Raw genomic sequence first — 21,546 nt, forward strand, 5'->3', positions numbered from 1 at the left:
TGAGTCCTTGCATGGTTTGTGGGCCACCATAGCTGCAGGGGTTTTTTAAATTATTTTTTTATAGAGTTTTATATAGCACAAACTAGACCCTAGACATCGGGTATCAGAGCGCTTTACACGAGCACAAGTTTAGGTACAGATGGACAGTGCTTTACACAAGCACCAGTTTTGTTACAGATGGACACATTCATTTTTTTTAGGCACGGGAAGATTAGTGATTTGCCCAGAATCACAGGATGTTGAACGTCCTTGCCGAGACTCAAACCCAGATCCCCAGCTTCGAGGTCAACTGTTCTAGCCGTAAGGCTACATCCTCTCCCTGTTATGTTAAATGTTATGTTAAATGTAATTTATAAAGCGCACTGACACCGAAGCTTCCTGGCGCTGATAAACAGAACAGATGAGGAGGGAACGTAAGTGACAGATTCTAAGTGAGAATGGGAAAGAGATGGGTTTTTAGCATTTTCCTGAAATTCAGGAGGGAGGAACAGGATTTGACTGGGAGAGGGAGGAGGTTCCAGAGCACAGGAACTAGATAGGAGAAACGACGAGCGCCGAATCTCTTGGTTTTACTCCTTGGGATAGTCAGTAGATCGCGGTGGGCAGATCGGAGATTGCGTGTGGGACAGTGAGGGCGAATGAGAGATTTTAAAAAGACAGGGCTAAGACAATGAAGTGCTTTGAAAGTGAGGCATGCCACCTTAAAAGCGGCCCTTCGATCGATGGGGAGCCAGTGAAGGCTCGTGAGCAGAGGCTTGGCTGATTGCCATCTGGGAGTTCCATGAATCAGGCGGGCAGCCTGATTCTGGACAACCTGGAGGCGTTGAATCAAAAATTGTGGCAGACCGTGGTAGATGGCATTGGAAAAATCCAGGCGGGAGAGTACCAGCGAGGTGATAGTTTGGGTGAGTGCCGCTGGAGGCAGAAAGTGACGGACTTTACGGATCCTTCGGAGTTGATACATGCAGGAGGAGACCACCGCTCCAACTTGAGCCCTGAGAGAGAGCTCGGTATCAATGATGACACCCAGACTCTTTACTGTTTTTGCTGGGGTAGGGGGGGAGCCAAACTCAAGAGGCCAGAACTGAGGACCCCAGTAGATGTGACTGAGTCCGGGGAGAAGGAGCTCAGTGTTGCCGGGGTTCAACTTCAGTTGGTTCTGGTTCATCCAGAGTTGGATGTGAGTCATGGCTCCGTGAAAGGTTTTAATGGCGTGTGGAGAGTTGAGAGAGAAGATAATTTGTAGGTCGTCAGCATAGTTGTAGGTGACGATATCCCATTTCAGAAGTGAGTTGATAAGGGGCCGAAGATAAAGATTGAAAAGGAGCGGGGAGAGAGAGGAGCCTTGGGGGACACCACAAGAGGTGTAGGACTTATTTGCAGTGTGAGGACCTAGACGGACCCAGGCCTGGAAGGGTCAGCAGGAGCAACACTGCAAATGATAAGGACCCATCTCACCCCTGATGCCGCGAACACCCGAGGGGTCAATCACTACCACAATGGCACTCCAATAGTACCAACGCTAGGGGCATGGGGGATGGGTGACTTATTGTGGCAAGTTCCAGCGTCCCTCCAGATCCTCCTGCGTCGCCCACTTGCCCAAAGAACACCGGTGACTGGTCTTCCGTTAGTTGGTGGGCAAATACCCTCAACTCAGGTGGGCGAGGACAGGGCCTGGTGTGAGTCTATGTGGGGTGTAGCTCACTTACCCCAAAAGTCCCTTATGGCGCGTCAACCCATCCAGAAGCCCCCGGGGCATTCAGGCTGCATTGCCCTTTCCCATTTTGTTGGGCAGCGATTGAAGTCAGGACCCCTCCTGACTCAGTCATGGCGTAGTGTCTCTGGTATCAGGGGTAGCCAAAAGTTGGTCCAGACAGCAGGCCGGGGTTCGGTCCACTTCCCGTCTCCTCACAGTGCAGGCAATGGCCTGATGTCTTCAGCTGCATAGGGGCACTCATGGGAGGTCACGTGGGCCTCGGCCCTTTTTGCTCCAACTGGCTCCAGGAGGCTCGCGGACTCTGCTCTCCTCTGCCCATGCACCCCCTTGACCCTCCGGGCGCCCACTGGAAAGAGGACACCGCAGTTGATTGATGGGCAGGGACCCGTGGTCGCTTGGGCAGCCAAGCGAAGCAGTGTCAGAGTTGCCTGGAAAATATCGACTGCACCAGTGGTGTCGGAATCTTGCCCTTCCTCGGCAGGACACCAGCAACCAGGCAGGGGCAGCGTGTGGTGGAAACGGGAGCTGGGCGCAGAGCGGAGATGTAACGCTTCTACTCCGCCACCATCTTGGCCACACCCCACATTCTGAGACTAGTGCTGCAGGCCCACTAGTAGTATTTAATTTACAGGCCCTGGGTACATGTAGTACCACTTTTCTAGGGACTTATAAGTGCATTCAATATGTCAATTGGGGATAAGCTAATGATACAATTTTTAGGTCTCGCTTGAGCCAGCACGCATGCGCTGCTCTGTTAGACATTTAGTAAGGGCTTAAAACTTTGGAACACACGCTCGTGCGTGTGCTCTTGTTTTCTTCACCCGCTATTGGCCTTTGCATGTGTCTTTCTAGACAGCACGCAATTGGCCAAAGGCGGGTGCGTGTCCCACCTTCTCTCTGCCCTGGCCTAGGGTCCGCGGGAGCGAGCACAGCTTTCCTCCCTCGTCATGGCTCTTTAAGCACAGCTTGCACTTTCAGCTCCAAATGTGGTCGCTTTCACTTTCGCGTACCGCTCTTGTTTTATTTATTTATTTACTAGAGCGCTGTAATGCCTTACTGCACAGAACACCCCTCCCACATCCCAAACATCAACCAGAGCGATGCTGTGGCTTATTTCTTTTCTTTGTGAGCCACTCTCACTGCAGGCACAACGTATTTTTTTATTAACGAAGCATTGCGCTTTAATGCGCTTTACATTTTAAATGCAGTACTGGGCTTTACAGAGCCCTCATTGTTGTGCATGCACAACATGAACGGATATTTGTTTGTTGTGTAGTGTGCAGTGCCGGGCTGTACAGAGCCCTCATTGCTGAGCGTGCGCTACATGAAGGAATATAATAGGCTCTTGCTCTACAAGGTCTGCTGGCTGTTTGTTTTGCAAATTCATACAGCGCAAACTGAACTCAAGAGTAGTAGAGACCTTTACAAGTTACATTACACAAGAGCACATTCACACAGGCACACATTGCCTTTTAGAAAGCACGGTAGATTAACTAATTTGCCCAGAATCACACTTTGGTAAGCCAACGCCATGACTCGAACAACACCAGCTTCCGCACGCGATCATCATGCGTGATTAATCAATTAATCTCCCTATGGTCCCCCTGTTTACTAAGAATGGGGTGCTAAGGAACAGTCACATGCGCTTTATGAAGGGACCACCCTGTTAAATCTGTTTCGTGTTCTATCTACTTGCCGTTTTTTGTATCTAATATTCTGCCTCTTTTTGCTCTCCCATGGGCCCCCTTCGAGATCCTCCTCTCCATCTGCATTCTGCCAGCGCCCTCCTACCCAATAGTCATCCACCACCACCACTACGTCCAACACCACCATCACCACATCCAACACCACCACCACCATGTCCACCACCACGTCCACCACCACGTCCACCACTACTACCACGTCCACCACTACCACGTCCTCCACCACCACAACGTCCACCACAACCATGTCCACCAGCAACACCACCACCACGTCCATCACCACCACCACGTCCATCACCACCACCACGTCCACCACCACCAGGTCCACCACCACGTTCACATCCATCCCCACCACCACGTCCACCACCACGTCCTCCACGTCCACAACCACCACGTCCACCACCACCACCACGTCCACTACCACCACGTCCACGTCCACCTCCGCGTCCACCACCACCCGTGACAGGTAAAGTGTCACTGGAGGGCAGGGGTAATAGGAGTGTCAACCCCGGCTGTACATGGGACATTTAAGGATGCATTGGGTGCGGGAAGACGGGAATAGGGGCTAGAAGTATTACACCAGACCCAAGATACATTTTGAAGAGGCACAATGTCACAGGGGCTCCTGTAAAAGCACTCGCAGCATCTCTACCTCACAGTGGCATACCTGCACGAGCCACTCACTCAAAACAAGCATTGGCATAGCCAATAGGTCTCACCTTTGGGACATTATAAGTGTTTAGCCATGCAACACTTGATGTTGTATTACTAAGGATATTGTGCTGGATAACTAAACACTTATAAGGTCCCAAAGGCAAGACCTATTGGCTATGCCATTGCTTGTTTAAGGAGTGAGCACATCCACTTTAGCACTGGTAAAGTGCACAGAGTCCTAAAACCAACAAAAGCGAGATCAGAAAAAGAGTAAGGTAAAAGGTTTGGGGGGAAAACGGCCATGAGGCTGACCGGCCTAACACCATGGTAACAAGGTCTTACAAAGTTGACCTTCTTCGTAAAGCTGTTGGCAAATGCGAATGGATTTAGAATTGTGTTCTGCAACAATTTCTGTCTCCCTCTCTTAGTCATTTTGTCTCTGTACTGGTTTAATTTATCTTCGGCTTGGTGAATCATGCCTAGATGGGATTTAATTTTAGCTTTCTCTAGCTTTTTAAAATTAGCCTGTTACATCTCCCATCATTGTAGTTTTTTACCTTCCCAGATTTTTCTGTAGAAACGGAAACGTTGTTTTCAGTAAAGAAAAGGAGGCAAGTTCTGTTGCTGATCTCTTCTGAAAAAATGCTGTTGTTAAACAGATCAAAATGCCGTCTATATGAGGCAGCTAGGTTGGATAGAAAAGCGATTACAAGGTAGATCGCAGTGTGGTGAGAGAAGCAGTTTAGGATAAAAGAGAACCCTTAGCTATTGGTAGATTATTTGAGAGGCGGATTGACAAAGGATGGTAAAGAAAGGATAGTGTCTCTCATGAGGGTTCTCTGCCAAGGGTCATTCAGGCCAAGCTCCCTGTTATGCCATAGAACAGAGTTAGCCATGTTAGGCTTTCTTTGGCTTTTATGGCTCTGCTTCGGTCCTTCGACTGGGGGTAACTGAAGCCCACGCCATTATTATAATCTTCTGGAATTTCACCAGACAATGTATTAAATCGTATATAGCTGTTTGATTGTTTAAAATGGGGTTATCGAGTGAAACTACTGAAAAAGAATATAGATTTAGTTGTTTTTCAACAATAGTCAATCTCCTTAAGCCATTGGTAGCCATTGGTAGCTGTTTTTAGTAATTTCTAGAAAAACTTTGCCCCCCAAATTTCACTACCACCTTGTGTGCAGCCGAGGCAAAATATATGGCTAACAAATTAATTGGCGTCCAACTAAAAGACTTTTCCCTTTGTTTCTTAATATGACTCTCCTGTATTAATATAAAGATGTCTTTGGTTGGAATAAATATGCAAACCTTGCTTTCCTTTGTTTAATTCTATAACCCTTTGACATTCTTAGAAATAACATTAAACTTCAATACAAACATGGATTTCATTCTGCTTGAGTACTGAAGTGGATTTCAACAACGAACGTGTGCAGAAAACACATTTTTCTTCCCTGGTCTCTTGTCTCAGCTGCCTCTACCCAGGGCCTTCTCCTCGTTCCCCACCTAGTCACCCCCTTTGCCCTACATGTGCCCCAGGAAACTACCCACACTCTACCAGGGTACCTTGCAGTTTCTCCCCATGGTGCCCTGGTTACACCTACTGTGTCCGGTAGGCGGTATTCCACTCTCTGTCCCCAAATGAATAACGTTCTCTCCTTTTATGATGATTACTCATGATCTCATCAATTCCCAACAAATGGCAACTAATTAATAACATATTTAACACTACAAGCATTTTGCGATCTATTTTCAATAATATAATTTATTTGGTTCTCTTCTATCCCTCCCGAACACCCCCCCCCCTTTGATGGATTTCTTTTAAGCTTTTCTTTGCCACTTCGGTCTCATTTAACACTTTGAATGCACCATTCACAAAGACTTTTAGCCTAGCTGATTGCATCAAAATTGCTTGAATCTCTTCATCTTGAAGAGTGGTATCAGCTGCCGGTGTCTCCTCCAGCTTTTAGAAGTTTCATAAGGTTTGTTGGGGAATACTTGAAAACTAAATTCTTCAGGGGTTTTACATGTTTTCTGTTTTAATTGGTGTGGAAAGAATCCTCGCCCTTATTCTAAACTCACCAAAGTTTACAGGTATAGTCCTTGGCTGCATACTATTTGGATACTCCATGAATGGATTTTGGTGTACTTATTATGGAGAGATCCTCTTTGAATCCTGGTATACTTTGAGTTCTAAGTAGATTTTCTTTTAATCCGCTGCTGTTGAGGCAGATTCCATTCTTTCTGGGATTTCAGTAAACTTTAAATCTGATCACCTCATTCAGTTCTTCTGATCCTCAGGTTGTGCCCTGATAGGGCTCAATGTTTTTGAATGAGGTGATGTCTGCTCTAGCGATTCCTCAAATAAGAGCCAATCTTTTTTCTATTTAAGGCATTTTGTTACTTAGGGAAGATGAAACCTGGTTAATTTTGAACTCTTTTGCTTCTGTCAAATTGATAGCAAGGTTTCAACTGTCCCACTGGTTGTGGTGTTGAGTAAGCTAAATTGCGGTTGTACTTGGATTTGAGCTTGCTCACGGATCGGATGGTACTCTCAATGTAGATTGCGATCTGATTTTGACTTTGTATGATCTCTTCCTTATTCATAACTGGCACATGGATAGGCAGTCTTGGTGAGTCTTCCAGAGAATCTGAAATCTGATATGAATTAACAGTGATACAGTGTTCCCTCTCCCCCTTAGGCTGTACGTGCCTCCTGAATATTTTATTCACTGCCTTTTTTGGCAATTGTTGAGGAATACTGACTACTTCCTGCTTCCATCTCCTGCTATGGTGATGGGATTTATGTTTCATTGACTGACGTACCAGGGGGACTACCAATATTTTTTTGCGCCCTTCTTAATATATCGTAGGGATGTCCTTGGCAGTGACCTGAGCCTTTGCCTACCTCAAGTTCATTTGTAGCAGTAATCATAGTGGCTTTAAGTTCTTTATTCCTTAATTTTGTCTTTCACAGCTGAGCTGCGAGGGGTTGATTATCTTGTGTAGCTGCCAGAAGCAGTTTATTTTGTTATGCTTCCCCAGACTATTTATTCATAATTTTAATGAATTTTGTTTTGGGTTTTTGCAGGGGTGAGGCCCACTCTCAGAGTCCATACAAGTTGTATTTTTTCCATTGCAAATGATTCCGGTGATTATTTTTACTTTGACTTTCAATGTAATCCGGCAATGTCACTTAAAGCTTTTAATATATAATTTTTTTTAGGGCAGCCAGGACCCATTCTAACAAGCCTTGGGCTGAATTTAGCCTTAGGCACCGGGTCGATTACTACAAAGCATTATTTGAGTTTACTGCAAAGTTGCCTTGATTTTCTTTACAGGTTGCATTCCTCCCCCACGTTTCTGGCGCTTACATATATTGCGAAAACCTGGTTCAGCGCCCCTGCCTGAAGCACTTCTCAGGACGCTTTTCAGCTCCCTGGGCTGTGCGTGCTAGAGTCCTCTGGGCAGCGGGGTCGAAGGGAAGAGCCTTCCGCAATTACGGCGATAAGACCACAAGGCGTGCAGTAGTCAGCAAGCTTTCATTGCGGAAGCGTCGAGCTGTTTTCCGACGGTATCTTCCAGTAAATTGAAAGGAAAGGTTATTCAACAAGGGAAGCAGCGCCTTGCTGTGCTATGGGAGTCTCACTTTAGTTGCGACTTACCCTCGAATGGGGAGTCGCGAGGATCGCTCTCTGTGCTGGCCGCCTCGACCGCCCATTCAAGGAACAGATGATTGTCTCTCTGACTTAGGAGTCAGTAAGGCATCATATGTTATATAGAATTTATTCACAAGATAATTCGGACCTAGAGCTTCATTTCTTTTTAGTGATTTTATTGTTTGCCTAATTTCTGCTCTAGTTATCTGGGTCTCAAGAGGATCCTAGGTTCTTCTGGGTGTGATGGCATGAGAATTTTGTTGGGTTACTGGATTTGCATAATTTTTGTCTTTGTTTGCCTGCAATATTTCCCCTTTGGGGGGATTTCTTTTCACTTAAGTATTCCTTCTCCCTTTTCTCTCATAATTGTTTTGCTACATGGATGCCTACTTTATTTTCTCCTACGTAGGAAGTTTTTTTAAAGGAGTAATAGGGATAATTCGGCCTTGTTCGTCTCAATGGCTCTGAGTTGTCCCCTAATGGCAGCTAATTTGGGTATATAAAGAACAAGGGTTTTTCCCTATATTTCTTGGGTTAGAAGCTTACAGAGATGTGCCGTTATGGGAATACATTTGTGTCTTATCACTTCTTTAAAGGCATCCAAAATTCCAGAGGCCATGATTTCTTCATTTGTGATGAGCGAGAAATATTCCTTAAACTGTTAAGCTAATTCTACTCCCTAAAATGGGTCTCTCAGCAGCGCAAGTGCATTTGCCACATAGGGGCACAGCACTGTTTCAGGCCCAAATTCATTTTGGTCATTAGAGGGGCGTGTACTGAGACTTCTATTGGTCCAGTTGCTGCTTTTTCTATGAGATGAGCAGAGGATTATTCACCAGAATGAGGTCTATGCGTAAGTGCGATGGACATTGAAAAAATATGTTTAGTTTGACTTGGGGGGTGTTGTTAAGATATCGAACATGGCGGTTGTGTGAGCCCCAAGCTCGGTCCCAGCTTCACAATTAACCTACATCATCAGGCTGAGGGAACGGTGGTGGTGGCGCTAGGGAGGTGCTGCAGCACTGATAATACACTGCTATTTCTTGGGCGAAGGCAAAGAGCGCCTATGACGCACCGAAGAGAGACCCCAAGAACGAGGCAGCCATGCTGCGGCGAGGGCTGCAGACACCAGAGACTGGCACATAAGAGCACCACATATGAGAGAGGGGCCAATAAGGAGAAGGCCGACGCAGCGACTGCCCCCTCCACCCTAAAGCGATCAAGATGCGCAGTGAGTCGGAACCGCCGTCTGGATGGGAAGATCTGCGGCTGGAATCCCCTTAATATCCGTTGACAGTACTGCGGTGGGGAGGACATCGGAGGCTCAGCAGAGGAGGGGAGTGGTTGACTCCAGGAGGCTCACGCTACTTGGGAATGCTACCGGGGAGGGAGGTCGGGTCATCACTGAGGCCTGGTGTGAGGACAGTGCTGGGGCGGGGCAGGCGCGACTGAGGGACAGAGGAGCCCCTGGGAAGGCGCCAAGACTGTGTCTAGGAGCTTAATCCCCCCTGGTCGCCGGCGAGGTGCTTGAGCACACCTGCTCTCTGAAGCAGAGGGACGGGTGGTGATGCCTGGCGGTGCTCATGCCCCGTAGACAGGATTGATGGGGGAGGTCAGGGCCTTTTTCTTTAGGCCCGGTGAATGAGAGGAGCGAACTTTGGTGAGCATGGCTGTAGGTGGGTGCTCTACTGTACGCTTGTTGCCATGAGGCCTAGTGTGGGTGGCCTCAGTGGGACACAGGCAGAATTGGACCCCCACTGAGTGTGGCAGAACGGCCTACAGAAGTGAACAGAGAGACTCATTTTCCCCCCTTGCTCTCCTGGATGCCTGCCTCTCCTGTCCCCACCCGGTAAGAGATTTGGTGAGGAGCTTCAACCCCCCCTAACTCCTGATGGTCCGGGGGCGGCTGTGATGCCGGAGTGAAGACAGAGGGGACCACGGTCCGGCAGTGACTGGCCAGCTGCTACAGGACCAAGTTATCAGGGTGCGGGGGCATCTTGTGGCACTGAGTACTGGGGCATCCTGATGGCATAGGCCTCGGGCCCAGCTGGAAGACAGTGAAGGACTATCTGAGGTGGAGTGGGGCCTGGAACACTTGCCCCTGCCATCGGAATTGCCGGAGTGATTTGGAAAGTTCCTACAGTTTGGGAGACCTGTGCGGGGTAAGAATCAGGGCTCCCCAGAGCCAGTGAGGGGAGGTTAGAATCAAGAGGACTACGATTGCCCTCCTCCCCCAAGGGTGCATTCCCACCACCAGCGGGCGGGATGGGTAAACCGAAACAGAAACAGGGGTACACACAGTCAAGCATGAGAGATGCCTCCACAACACCCCCAGGAGCAGGGGAGGGGGGGTGGACATTGGCATAGAAGATTCCATCCATTCACACCTAGACAAAGTGTTGGCCACCATCGCAGATACCAAGGCCACCTTACAACAAGACATTGGGGCGGTATCAGTGGGCCTGGGACTTTTGCCGGCAGAACATCATAAGCTGGTTGACAGGGTGAAGGGAGTGGAGTGCTCAGTAGCTAAACTACAGCTGGAACAGAAGGCAACAACCTCTGAGATATAGGGACACATGGCCAGGGTGGCTCTCCTGGAGAGACGGGCCGAGGATGCAGAAGGCCGCAGTCGCCATAATAATAATAATGTAGTCGGGCTCCTAGAAGGGGCCGAGGGATCAGACATGATCACATTCCTGGAAAAATGGATGCGGACAGAAATAGCTTCAGACCGTCTCTCTGAGTTTTTCACTGTTGAAAGGGCACATCGGATCCCTGCCCAACCCTTGGCACCCAGGAGATCCCCGCCCTTTGGTGGCGAGACCCCTCGACTATAGGGATCACAACAGCATACTCCAACAGGCCCGCACACATGGACCCTACACGATAGACAATAGTAAAGTGCTGATGTTTCTGGATTTCAGGGGCAAAGTACAGGCCCAACGAGTATCCTTTCTGGAAGCGAAGAAGGCCATTTGCGAGGCGGGAGTAAAATACTCCTTAATGTTTCCAGCAAAACTTTGAATCATTTTCGATGGCAACACTCACTTATGCGATTCTCCAGAGGAAACATGGTCCTGGCTAGAAGTCTATAAGGTGAGTGCTCCTTTGCTGAAACAGAAGACGTACCCTGCGAAGTGAAATATATCCCGCCAGGAAAAGGTAACGACGTTCAAGGAGGAGGGCCCAGTTGCAGAACCCTACAGCCTCACAGACAGAGCAGGAGAGCAGAGCTGCAGGCTGTAGTACAGATCATGACCCCACAGAAATAAGACCGGGTGACGAACGCCTCATCAGTTTGAAGGTATGGACTCAGGGGGCTCCACTGGCAGCGAGACACGCTTTGCAGAAGTGACAACTCAATCGGCATATGACATAATATAAGTTCTTTTGATGACCCCATTAGAGACCTGATGCACTCCTTCCTACATCTGAGCTGAAGAGGAAAACCTGGGAATATTGTTTTGGCTTTTTGGTTTTGTCCCTGTTGGGTAATGGAGAAAAAGGGGAGTGCAGCGCCTTCCTTGGCCACCGGGCCGTCCCTTGGGACCAGAGGAAGGCCGGGACAGGCATTATGTGCTCTTTCCACACCTGGTCCCCCCTCCCCCCAAAAAAGTGTTCCAACTGGTAAGCTAAAGGTGGTATTCTATTCATAATGTTTTGGTTTGTTTTTAGGTTTGTGTGGCTAGCTGTTGCGATGCTGCCCTTGGGTAGGGGAGTTTGTTTTTGGGGGTTAAGATTGTGCATCCAGGGGTCCAATTATAGTGCCGCTCTGACTATGCTGCTCAGTTGGGCAATATCATGGGTAGTTGGGGAGTGGACGAAACACCTTCTGACTCAATGAAGTTATGGGTAACCCCCTTAGGTAAATAAAACTACTGTCCTGGAATATCAGAGGAATGGGGTCACCTTCCAAATGCCTTAATATTCACAGTTATATCTGCCATAGGGACGCACAAATAGTGATGCTTCAAGAGACACATCTCATGGCGGAAGTGGGTGTTCGGTGGAGATGGCGTGGTCAGTTGTTTGCAACCTCATACACAGCATTTTTTCGGGGAGCCCTGCTATAGGTGAGGGCGGCAACCCCATTTGAGGCGACTTACAGGGTTATCGAACCAGAGGGACGTTACATAATAGTGAAGGGCAGATTATTGGGAAGAGAGGTAACGTTTGGGAATATATATGCCCCAAATCAGGCTCAAACACAGTTCCTTCAGAAATTGTCCAGGCCCATGTCAAAAATAGCAGCAGGTGACTTACTTCTTGGAGGGGACTTTAATTGCGTGGCGGACGTACACCTAGATAGATCTACTACCTCAGTATGTGCTACCCTAGCAACTGCGATATAATGGGGTTTCTGAGACTGGCTAGGGCTCTAGGAACTTATAAACAACTGGAGAGTGCAGGACGGGCAACAAAGAGATTACTCCTACTTTTCATTTCTTTATTACTTGCACACACTGCTAGACATGTTTCTCTGCTCGGCCCAACTTAGCTCGGCTGTGACTAGCACAGAATACTTGGGACGCACACTATCAGACCACAGCCCATTGCTCCTGAGCTCTTCCCCTGTCCACCAATGCGTGGCCATCCGAGTGTGGCGCCTTGACCCCACCCTTTTGGAAAAAACTTGTTTCATAGACACGTTGCAGACTCCTATTTCTGATTTCTTCCTGGGAAACCAGAGTACCACCCTAGTTGAATGGGATGTGTTTAAGGTGGTGGTGGGAGGCCAGTGCATGGGAAAGACATTGGTTGTGAGGCTAAAACTCAGTAGGGAACTCCAAACACTTGAAGCTCGGATGCACTCGCTGCACAATAGACTGGTAGCAGGAGATGTGGCCAAGGTGCAGTTCTTGGAGGCTAAGAATAAATATAATGCAGCCCTGGAAAGGTTGTGTCCACTGGACCTCCATGCTTACCAAAAACGGCACCATGCGGAAGGGGGACAGTCAGGATGGCTCTTGGCCTGGCTAGTTAGGCCTGAGAGCAGGGGCGCGCCCATTACCCAATTACTAAATAGTGAAGGGCCACACTGTATACGCCTAAGGTTAACAATTCACCTTCTGTGAGTACTAAACCGCACTATATAGGAAACCAATCGAACTACCATCCGAGACCATTGACAAGTACCTAGGGTCACTACAGCTAAGTACAGTAGTTCCTACAGTGCAGAAAGCAATGGGGGAAGTGATACCTATACAAGGAATCCGTGTTGCTGTCAAAGACATAGCTAATGGTAAAACTGCGGGCTCAGATGGGCTCCCAGTAGAGTTTTATTCCGCATTTGTGCCACGCCTTGCCCCCGCCTGGAGAAGGTATACGCAGACTCCCTAGACATTGGTTGGTTGCCGTACTCCACCTGGGAGGCATCAGCGGTCCCCCTACCGAAAACCAAATATGGGATAGCCACTCCGTTTCATCCACTCTCCATGTTAAACATGGATTTTAAGGTACTCCATAAAATTCTAGCCACAAGACTGCTTCCACATAAGCCAAGGCTGATCCATGCTGACCTAAATGGATTCATACCCACTAGATCTACCTCAGGGAACCTCAGAAGACTGTATCATGTCTTATTCCACCATGACATAGCTGACTACCCAGATGCCATAGTATTGGCGGTCAACGTGGAGAAAGCATTCAACTGCCTGAGATGGGATTTTTTAATGCTTGTTATGAAGAAGAGGGGACTGGGAGATGGGTGGCTTCGATGGGTACATCTGCTTTACAAAAGCCTCACAGCAAGGTTCAGTACGGGTTGCAAAGTCTCAGCCTCCTATGACGTCCACAGGGGGACTAGACAGGGCTGCCCATTTTCACCACTTTTGTTTGCCTTAGCTATTTAACCACTAGCAGAGCATTTTAGACAGGGGGGGACACAACAATGTTTGCTTGTGGGACAAGGGAACACATAATTTCCCTATATGCAGATGACTTATTACTATATCTGAGAGACGATACTCAGGGGAAAACTCATGCCCTGAACATACTGGAGGAGTTCTCGGCAATGACGGGACTCTGAGTTAATATGTCCAAGACGCATGTTTTCCTGATAGCGCCCTGATTACATACAACTGTAACCCTCCCGACAGGCATTAACTGGACGGCTACAGGCATACTAACAGTTTGTGACTGTTTTCAAGACGGGGAGCGAATTCCATTGGATGACTTACTTGCACTTCACGATCTGCCCTGGTCAGTTACTAAATTATCATGCATTGATAGGGACTTTCAGTTCTTTGTGGCGGAGAGGCGGATGAGAACCAGACACACATGCAGTACTGCAGGCAATGGTGACATTGGGGTCAGCGCATCACCTGTTCAAATGTCTTTATAGGGCGCTCATGGAGATGGCCGTACAGCCCCTATGACACACACAGCAGAAATGAGGAGCCTTAGTGGGCAGGTGACTGACTGAGGCAGAGTGTGCTATGGTCATGAGCAGCCAGAAGAACATTTCTAGGAACACTAACTTTAAGTTTACACAATTCAATTTTCTGCACATGACCTATTTCACCCCCCATAGACTAAATATTATGTATGGGGTTTTGGGACAGCAGTGCCCGAGATGTGGAGCACCAGATGTGGGATTCGCACATATTATGTGGGATTGTCGGAGCCTACGAAATTACTGGTGCTTGATTGTAGCGGTGCTCAATGAGGTGCTAGCACGTTCATTGCCCTTTACGGCAGAGGTCTGCCTTCTGCGATTCTTTCCCAGACCTAAAGCTAAGAAAGTGGGCACTGAATTTGTGGACTTAGCACTGGTTCTAGCGCAAAGGCATAACGCCCTCCGTTGGCAGGCGAAGGTGCGACCTAGAGTAGTGGTTTGCGAACGAGATGTGGACGCCTGGGCCCAGGCAGAGGAAAGAGTGTTAATGAAAGACGATAAGATAATCAAGGTGTGCAGCGACAACCAATTACGGGGTTGTGGTCTGAGGTGTTGCAGGCATGGGATGGCAGGAAGGAAGATAATAAGGAGAGCCCCTCTAGAGGCAACCAGACGGGGAAATAGTTAATAGAGAGCCCTGGACCTCCTTCACCAGACCCAGATGTGTGAGAATGGAAAACACAGCCGAAATCAGAGAATCCCCTCCTCAACTACATATTAGTCCCATAGAACCTCATATATCAAAGATTAGCAATCACCACATAGCTGGAGAACCAGAATACATAGCATGAATGCTGACCCCACAATGCCATGTTTGTTGAGATGTTTATTTCACAAGTTGCATAATGATCTCTTGTGTTCTATTGAGATATCTGGTATGTGGCAACAATCGCAACTCCCCTGAGGAACACTGTGAGATAAAGGCAATGAGCAAAGTTAAAATTATTGGGAATGTTAATTAGTCGCACGGGTGATACCCTGGAAGTATTTGCATACTTGAGAACTGGATGATCCAATTGTCTTCTCCTATGATGCCTTTATGTACATGTACATGTTTTTGTATAAAAATGCTAATAAAGAGATATTTAAAAAAAAAGATTCTGGGAGAAGGCTTCTATAAATAACGCCCTCATTTTAGATCAGCTCTCTCACACCAGATTGAAATCAACAGTCAGAACAATCTCTGTGGTAGTGACAAGACTGCCTCTTTTGTTTCTTTATCTGCAGCATCTGTATGTTTAACACTGCGTCCTTGTCTCAATGGTGGGAAGTGCATTGATGACTGTGTCACAGGAAATCCTTCTTACTCCTGCTCGTGCCTTGCTGGATACACAGGGAAGACATGTCACATCAGTGAGTAAGCCATATTTGCCTTTTATGTGTATCTCAGTGCCATGCTTGTTTGTAAATCTATTTATCTATCAGTACATATTCATACGGAGGGACCTAAATATTTTGTAGCAGCCCACCGCTGCCTCTGTTGAATCATATGGTTGCTGAACACCACAGCTGCTTAATCTTGATTCCATGTATAGGTGCAATGGGGTATTCCAGTATCCCTCAGAATCTGAGCATGTGTAACATAGAAAACAGTTGGTTCTGTCAGGTGAGAAAATGTCTTTAAAATTCAGAACATTTGCGATGTCAACAATTTTGGTACAAAGGGAACACAAGACACAAAACAATTTCAGAAAACCAAGTTTCTTTGTTTTTTTCTTTTTTCAGTAAAAATAATAAATCAATTCCAAAATTGCATATAGAGGCTGTCTAATTATTCAAAATGGCGAAACAACACAAGTGACATCAATATTGGGTGAATGAAGTGCCCAAGTAAAGTGTGGTGATTCGGTGTATTTACATATTGAGTGAAAGTTTGTTGCAGGGAAAAGGGAATACGTTTTGTAAGTCCACACTATCTACAATAAAGATTTCTGTTGTCCAAGCAACATAATGCTTTGTTATCTTAGGACTAAGAGACGCTGGAGAAATCGGACAATAAAGCCGTCGAAGTTTTGACCCTAACAAACGCAGCAATGAAGAATGTTGTGGCGGGTCTTCTTCAAGACAGGGAGTGAAAGGAGACAGCCCAATCCAAGACTGTTTGGATTCGGATGATTGAGGATTCAAAACATAATTTTCTTTGTGAGGACATAGAGCCTGGAAAGGCGAATTTCTGGATGGAGAGTTGGTGAAGATGCCGTAGTTGGAATCACCTTTGTGGGTGGCAACTGTCACAGAAGGTTGTTAAATGATGATCGTATATCAATCAGTATTACTGGTGTGGAGCGTCGATTCATTCCGTCAATCTCTTTGAAATGCGCTGTGTAATGGCATGCCGGCGGTCGGAGTTTCTGACCACCGACGTGCAATTACCTGGCGCATTTCAAAGAAATTGACGGAATGAATTGACGCTCTACTCTAGTAATCCTGATTGATATACGATCATGAAATCCATTTCTAAAATTTAGATTCATCAATTTATTATCAATGAACTCCTATTTGGTCAGGCTTAGGATGGTGTTATTGATTGATGCCGTAGTTTTCCAGAACACTTTGGTCTGTTTCGTTAGGATGTTCAGACTATATCCTGCCCTCTGTTAATGGATAAAAAGGAAATTCTGAAAGTGGTCTCCTTCAATGTTAATGGTCTTAACAATAAAAAGAAAATGCGGGCCATTGAGTTGTAGATAAAGACAGAAAATCCAGCTGTCATTTTAATCCAAGAGACTCATATACCGGCGGGTAAACTAGTAGATTTTCCAATGTTCAGGTCCTGGGCAGCTTATAGAGGTTTCTCCTCCTCCTCGGCGTCTCATCGTGGCACTGCGATCTTCTTGGGTAAAAAACTTCAGGCTGAGGTGGTCAATTCTGCAAGTGATCAGAGCGGAAGGTAGTGCTGGGCTACATGTAATCTCGGGAACAGACTTCCAACTTTTACCAGCATATATGCCCCTGTAGAGGATAATCCTTTACCATATGAAGAGTTTTTTCAAGCTTTAATTAAAATTCCTGGTGAAGTGATCATAAGGGGAGATTTAAATTTTTTAATGAACCCTAAAATCGATTCCTCAGCTATATCCAAAAAACAGCTAAAACCGAAAACTTTGAGTCGTACAAATTATGGTAAAACCCTGGACATATTTGATCCATGGAGGGCAGTATTCCCGACTAAGATCACGTATACCTGCTTTTCGGGTAGATTTCGTACTTCTTCACGCATTGATTTTTTCCTCATCTCTAGGAGACTGACTTTTAGCCAGCAGAGAATCCTTCCGAATGGATTTTCGGATAATGCTATGGTCATTCTGGAGTTAGAGTTATGTAAATATATTACAAATTCTAAAGGATGGACATTAAATAGGCAATACCTATTGGAAGAAAGTTGGGTGTTGCTTGTCAAAACTGAGATAAAGGATGGCTCAGCACCACCTCACGTGGTTTGGGACTCGCTTAAAGCATTTGTACGGGGACTAGCCATTGGAAAAGATGCCGACAATTTAAGAAAAGTTAACGAGGAAAAGCAAATTTTACAGCAGAAGGTGCAAAGCTCTTTTGATATCTTTGTTAGTTGCCCCTCGGTTTTTAATCAACAGAAATTTGATCAGGCTAAATGGGATCTTAGTGAAAAATATTATGTTAAAAGTGAATCTCTTTATCAACACCATAGGCAAAAGGTCTATGAAGACAGCAATATTACCGGGAGGTTTCTTGCTTGGCAGGCCAGGGAGCAAGGCAGTAAGCAATCAGATAAGCGGCCTGAGATGCCCTAGAACTGGTTTTCGTTCTGATGACCCAGGGGCCATATGGGATATAATGTCACAACAATACAGGAATATATATGGCCAACAACAGTCTATCGACAAGGCATCTTTGAGAAATTTTCTCCAGAGATTTGAAATGCCCGTACTTTCAGATGTTGATAAAATGAGAATGTTGCGTCCTTTCTCTAAAGAAGATGTTATTAAAAATCTCCCGAATGGCAAAGCCTGTGGCCCAAACGCTCTCCCGGCTAAATTTTTTAAAACCTTTTTGAGCGGCATTTTGGAATATCTTTTGCTGATTGCTAACTCAATTTTAGAGGGTCGTTTAATACCATCTTCATGTAGAAAAGGCAATATAGTCAGTTTTTTAAAAAGGGAAAGGATTGTGAAGACCCGAATTCTTATCGCCCTATCACGCTTTTAAATTCTGATTATAAAATTAACACTAAACTTTTAGCCAACCGATTCAGTGCAAATGCTTCGCACTTGATCCATCCTGATCAAAATGGTTTTATCACAGGGAGGCAGCTTGGGACCAATACGCACTACTTGGCTGAAGCACTTGATTATTTTGAGACTCGAAAGATACCAGCTTTGGTTCTTTTATTAGACGCCGAGAAGGCATTTGACCTGGTTGTTTGAGAGACCTTATTTTGTATTCTGTTAAATTTTGGTATACCTCCCAAAATTACGGGGCTGATTCAGAAATTGTATTTGAATGCAGAAGCCAACATTAATATTAATGCCTCCGTGGCAGGCCAAGTCAGTGTTAAACGGGGGACTAGACACGGCTGCCCACTGTCTCCAGTGTTATTCGCCTTTTTTATTGAGCCCTTGGCAATAGCCATCCGGAATAGTGTTGATATTCGCCCTCCTTTACCAACTATGGGAAAACTTACATTATATGCTGACAATATCATGCTAATAATAAAGTCTGAGAAGGAGGTGCAAGCAAAAGCTTTCGAGATTTTTGAGCAATTTGAGTTGCTCGGCGGATATAAAATCAATTTAAAAAAACCAGAAATAATACAGTGTGGCCGTAAGCCTCCGGATTTACATGTTGATATCTCTCCTTGTCTAAATACAACACCGAAAAGATATCTGGGTGTTTATTTTTCGTCTTGAATTTCCGAATTCTATGATTTTAACTTTGTCCCACTTCTGCGAAGAGTCCAGGACTTATTCCTTCGAATGAATTCACTTCCATTAACTTTTGTCAGGGCAGGGTCACATTGATTAAAATGTCTGTTCTTCTGTTATTAAATGTTTTATTTTCTGTGATCCCCTGGGTATTAACAGCTTCTTTCTCTGCTAAATTAGAGTCCATGTTTACATCTTTTCTCTGGGTTAAGAAAGTCCCCCGATTTGCACTCAGCACTTTATATGAGGAACTGGAAAAAGGCGGATTAGCTCTCCCTAACCTTAGGGATTATTATTTAGCATATTTTGCACAATATATGTCAAGGTTTAAGCCGGAACCACATACTGGTCTATTTACTAACTATTTCATGAAGTTTATCTGTAAAGAGAATCAGATACGCGGCCCACTAAAAATCATAAAATCTCCTAAACTAGTACATTATAAGTGTATGCAGTGTTTTGTTTTATAAATGTCAGGCTTTTTATAGAAGATATTCATTCCCCGTAATAAAGTCCTCAACTCCGTTATCCGATCTCATTTCACTATCTGGAATTAGAGATTTGATTGTAATTACACAAAAATGGCCCAAGGCTGGCTTTGGGAACATCTCTGATTTCTTAAGGAATGATAGTTGGCTGAATATAGCTGAAATGTATGAATTAATTCCGAATGACTTCCTTCTACTTGGGTCATATAATATTTTTTGTAAATTCTTGAGTAACCTCGATTTGGTACAGATTATCGAACGTAAAAATGTAGTATATGAATTACTAGATGAATCTACAGTTAAGAAACCCGGGGAATGGAAACAGCGTTTAGCCTCTAGCAAGGGTATAGATCTTGCGGAGAAAGCAATAACTAAATGGGGAAAACATGAGGAGTTGGAAATCACAGTGAGTATGTGGTCAGTATTAAATAAACTTAACTTTAGTACGCTAAGGGGGGCTAACTGGCGTAGGATGTCATTCTTTAGCAAATGGCTGCTTTATAGAACCCCACTATATCTATCTAAGGTTTATCCCAATCAATCTGGACAGTGCTTTTGTTGTTTTAACCATCCTTCAGTCAATAGGACACACATCATATCACAGTGCCCCTCGATCCAGGGGTTCTGGAACGATATTTTTTGCTATTTGGAAACTGAATGCTCAATCACAATAGATTTGAATATTCGGCTGAAAGTGTTTGGTTATGACCCTGCTTTACATTTTCCTGATAAGGTGATCAAATTATTATATATCGCAATGGCAGTTGCTAGATCACTCTTGCTTCAGAGATGGCGATCGGATCTTAAACCAACCAAAGGTGAATGGGTTCGGAAAATGAAGCAAGTAAAAAAAAGTGAACGAGTTTATGCACTGCGAATTGGGGGGCTTAAGAAGGTATTTTCAGTATGTTCAAATCCTATCCATAGTCATATTTTTTATATATTTGTATAACCTTCGGGATTTGATTGCACTATAGAAACTTATTTCTTAGCACTTTAATGCACTATAAGACAGTTTAGTTTTTATTGCTATGTATCTGTATTGGTTGTTATAGGATGAAATATTGTTCATGGCACATATGTCGATTTTTCTGCACACTTCATTGTACCTAAGGTTCAATCAATTGCTTAGTCTGTGTTAATACTGGCAGTTGACGTTGTACTAAAATATCAGGCGTTGCATTCTTTAAAGTCATATTTATAAGATTTATAAAATTCATCTTCTCGCACATTTTAACATATTATTCAAATGTTGGCTTAAATTCATATATTGTCTCTTAATGATTTTACGATTGACTGTTTTTAGACTTGTTAGTGGTGTTTAACAATTCTGTATTAACCTACACGCTAAATGAATTGTATGGATGTATGTATTGATAAAATTTTCTTTATGGATTTCAATAAAATAAAATAAAAGACATTCATGCTGGATACTGGGGGTAATTCTGGTAATTCTGAAGTGTGGTTGAAACAAATATGTTAATACCATCAAAATAAATCCATACACTAGGTGATGACATTTCTTCCCATTATCTTTTGTGCGCTGTATACTTTTATTAGTTAAACTGTATGTAAATTCAAATGTATTAGTCATTTCAATTGAAGATGTGTTGTCTGTAATGGCAGTGCGCTACCACGCAAGCATACTCTACTTTACCCCACTCTACTCTATTCTGCACCACTCGACACCACTGCACTCTTTGCCAATGCTTGTTTTTCTACCACTATACACACTCCTTCTTCATTGTGAAGTTTTTCATCCCTGCCTTTACCTTTGTCATTGTTCGCTGTTAATTTCTTCCTCCTTTTTTATCCCTTTTCTGCCTTCCTCTGTCTTTTGGTAGTTAAGCTCTGATTATGTAAAATAAGTCCCAAAGTACACCTTATAAAAAACCCTGACACAGATTAAGCACTGCTGGCTCATCAAACCTGGAAGAGATTCCCGTAGATACTAGTTTGGAGCAGGTCACGTTGTAGAACGCATGCTCTTTCCATCAGGTGTTCGGTTCAGAGTACTGCAG

The 21,546-nt window shown here is 45.1% G+C and overlaps 1 protein-coding gene across 5 annotated transcripts in view; it reads left to right on the forward strand.

The window, feature by feature from the left end:
- Positions 1–21,546, forward strand: part of SNED1 (sushi, nidogen and EGF like domains 1) — a 3,096,442-nt gene that overhangs the window by 664,360 nt on the left and 2,410,536 nt on the right. For all 5 annotated transcript variants that reach the window (XM_085634426.1, XM_085634427.1, XM_085634428.1 and 2 more), the window contains one exon: positions 15,364–15,489. In XM_085634426.1, the coding sequence (XP_085490552.1) occupies positions 15,364–15,489 (126 nt within the window). The remainder of the gene's footprint in view (positions 1–15,363; positions 15,490–21,546) is intronic.

Source organism: Triturus cristatus, chromosome 11 (genome assembly GCF_964204655.1).
Source record: "Triturus cristatus chromosome 11, aTriCri1.1, whole genome shotgun sequence".
Classification (NCBI taxonomy): Eukaryota; Metazoa; Chordata; class Amphibia; order Caudata; family Salamandridae; genus Triturus; species Triturus cristatus.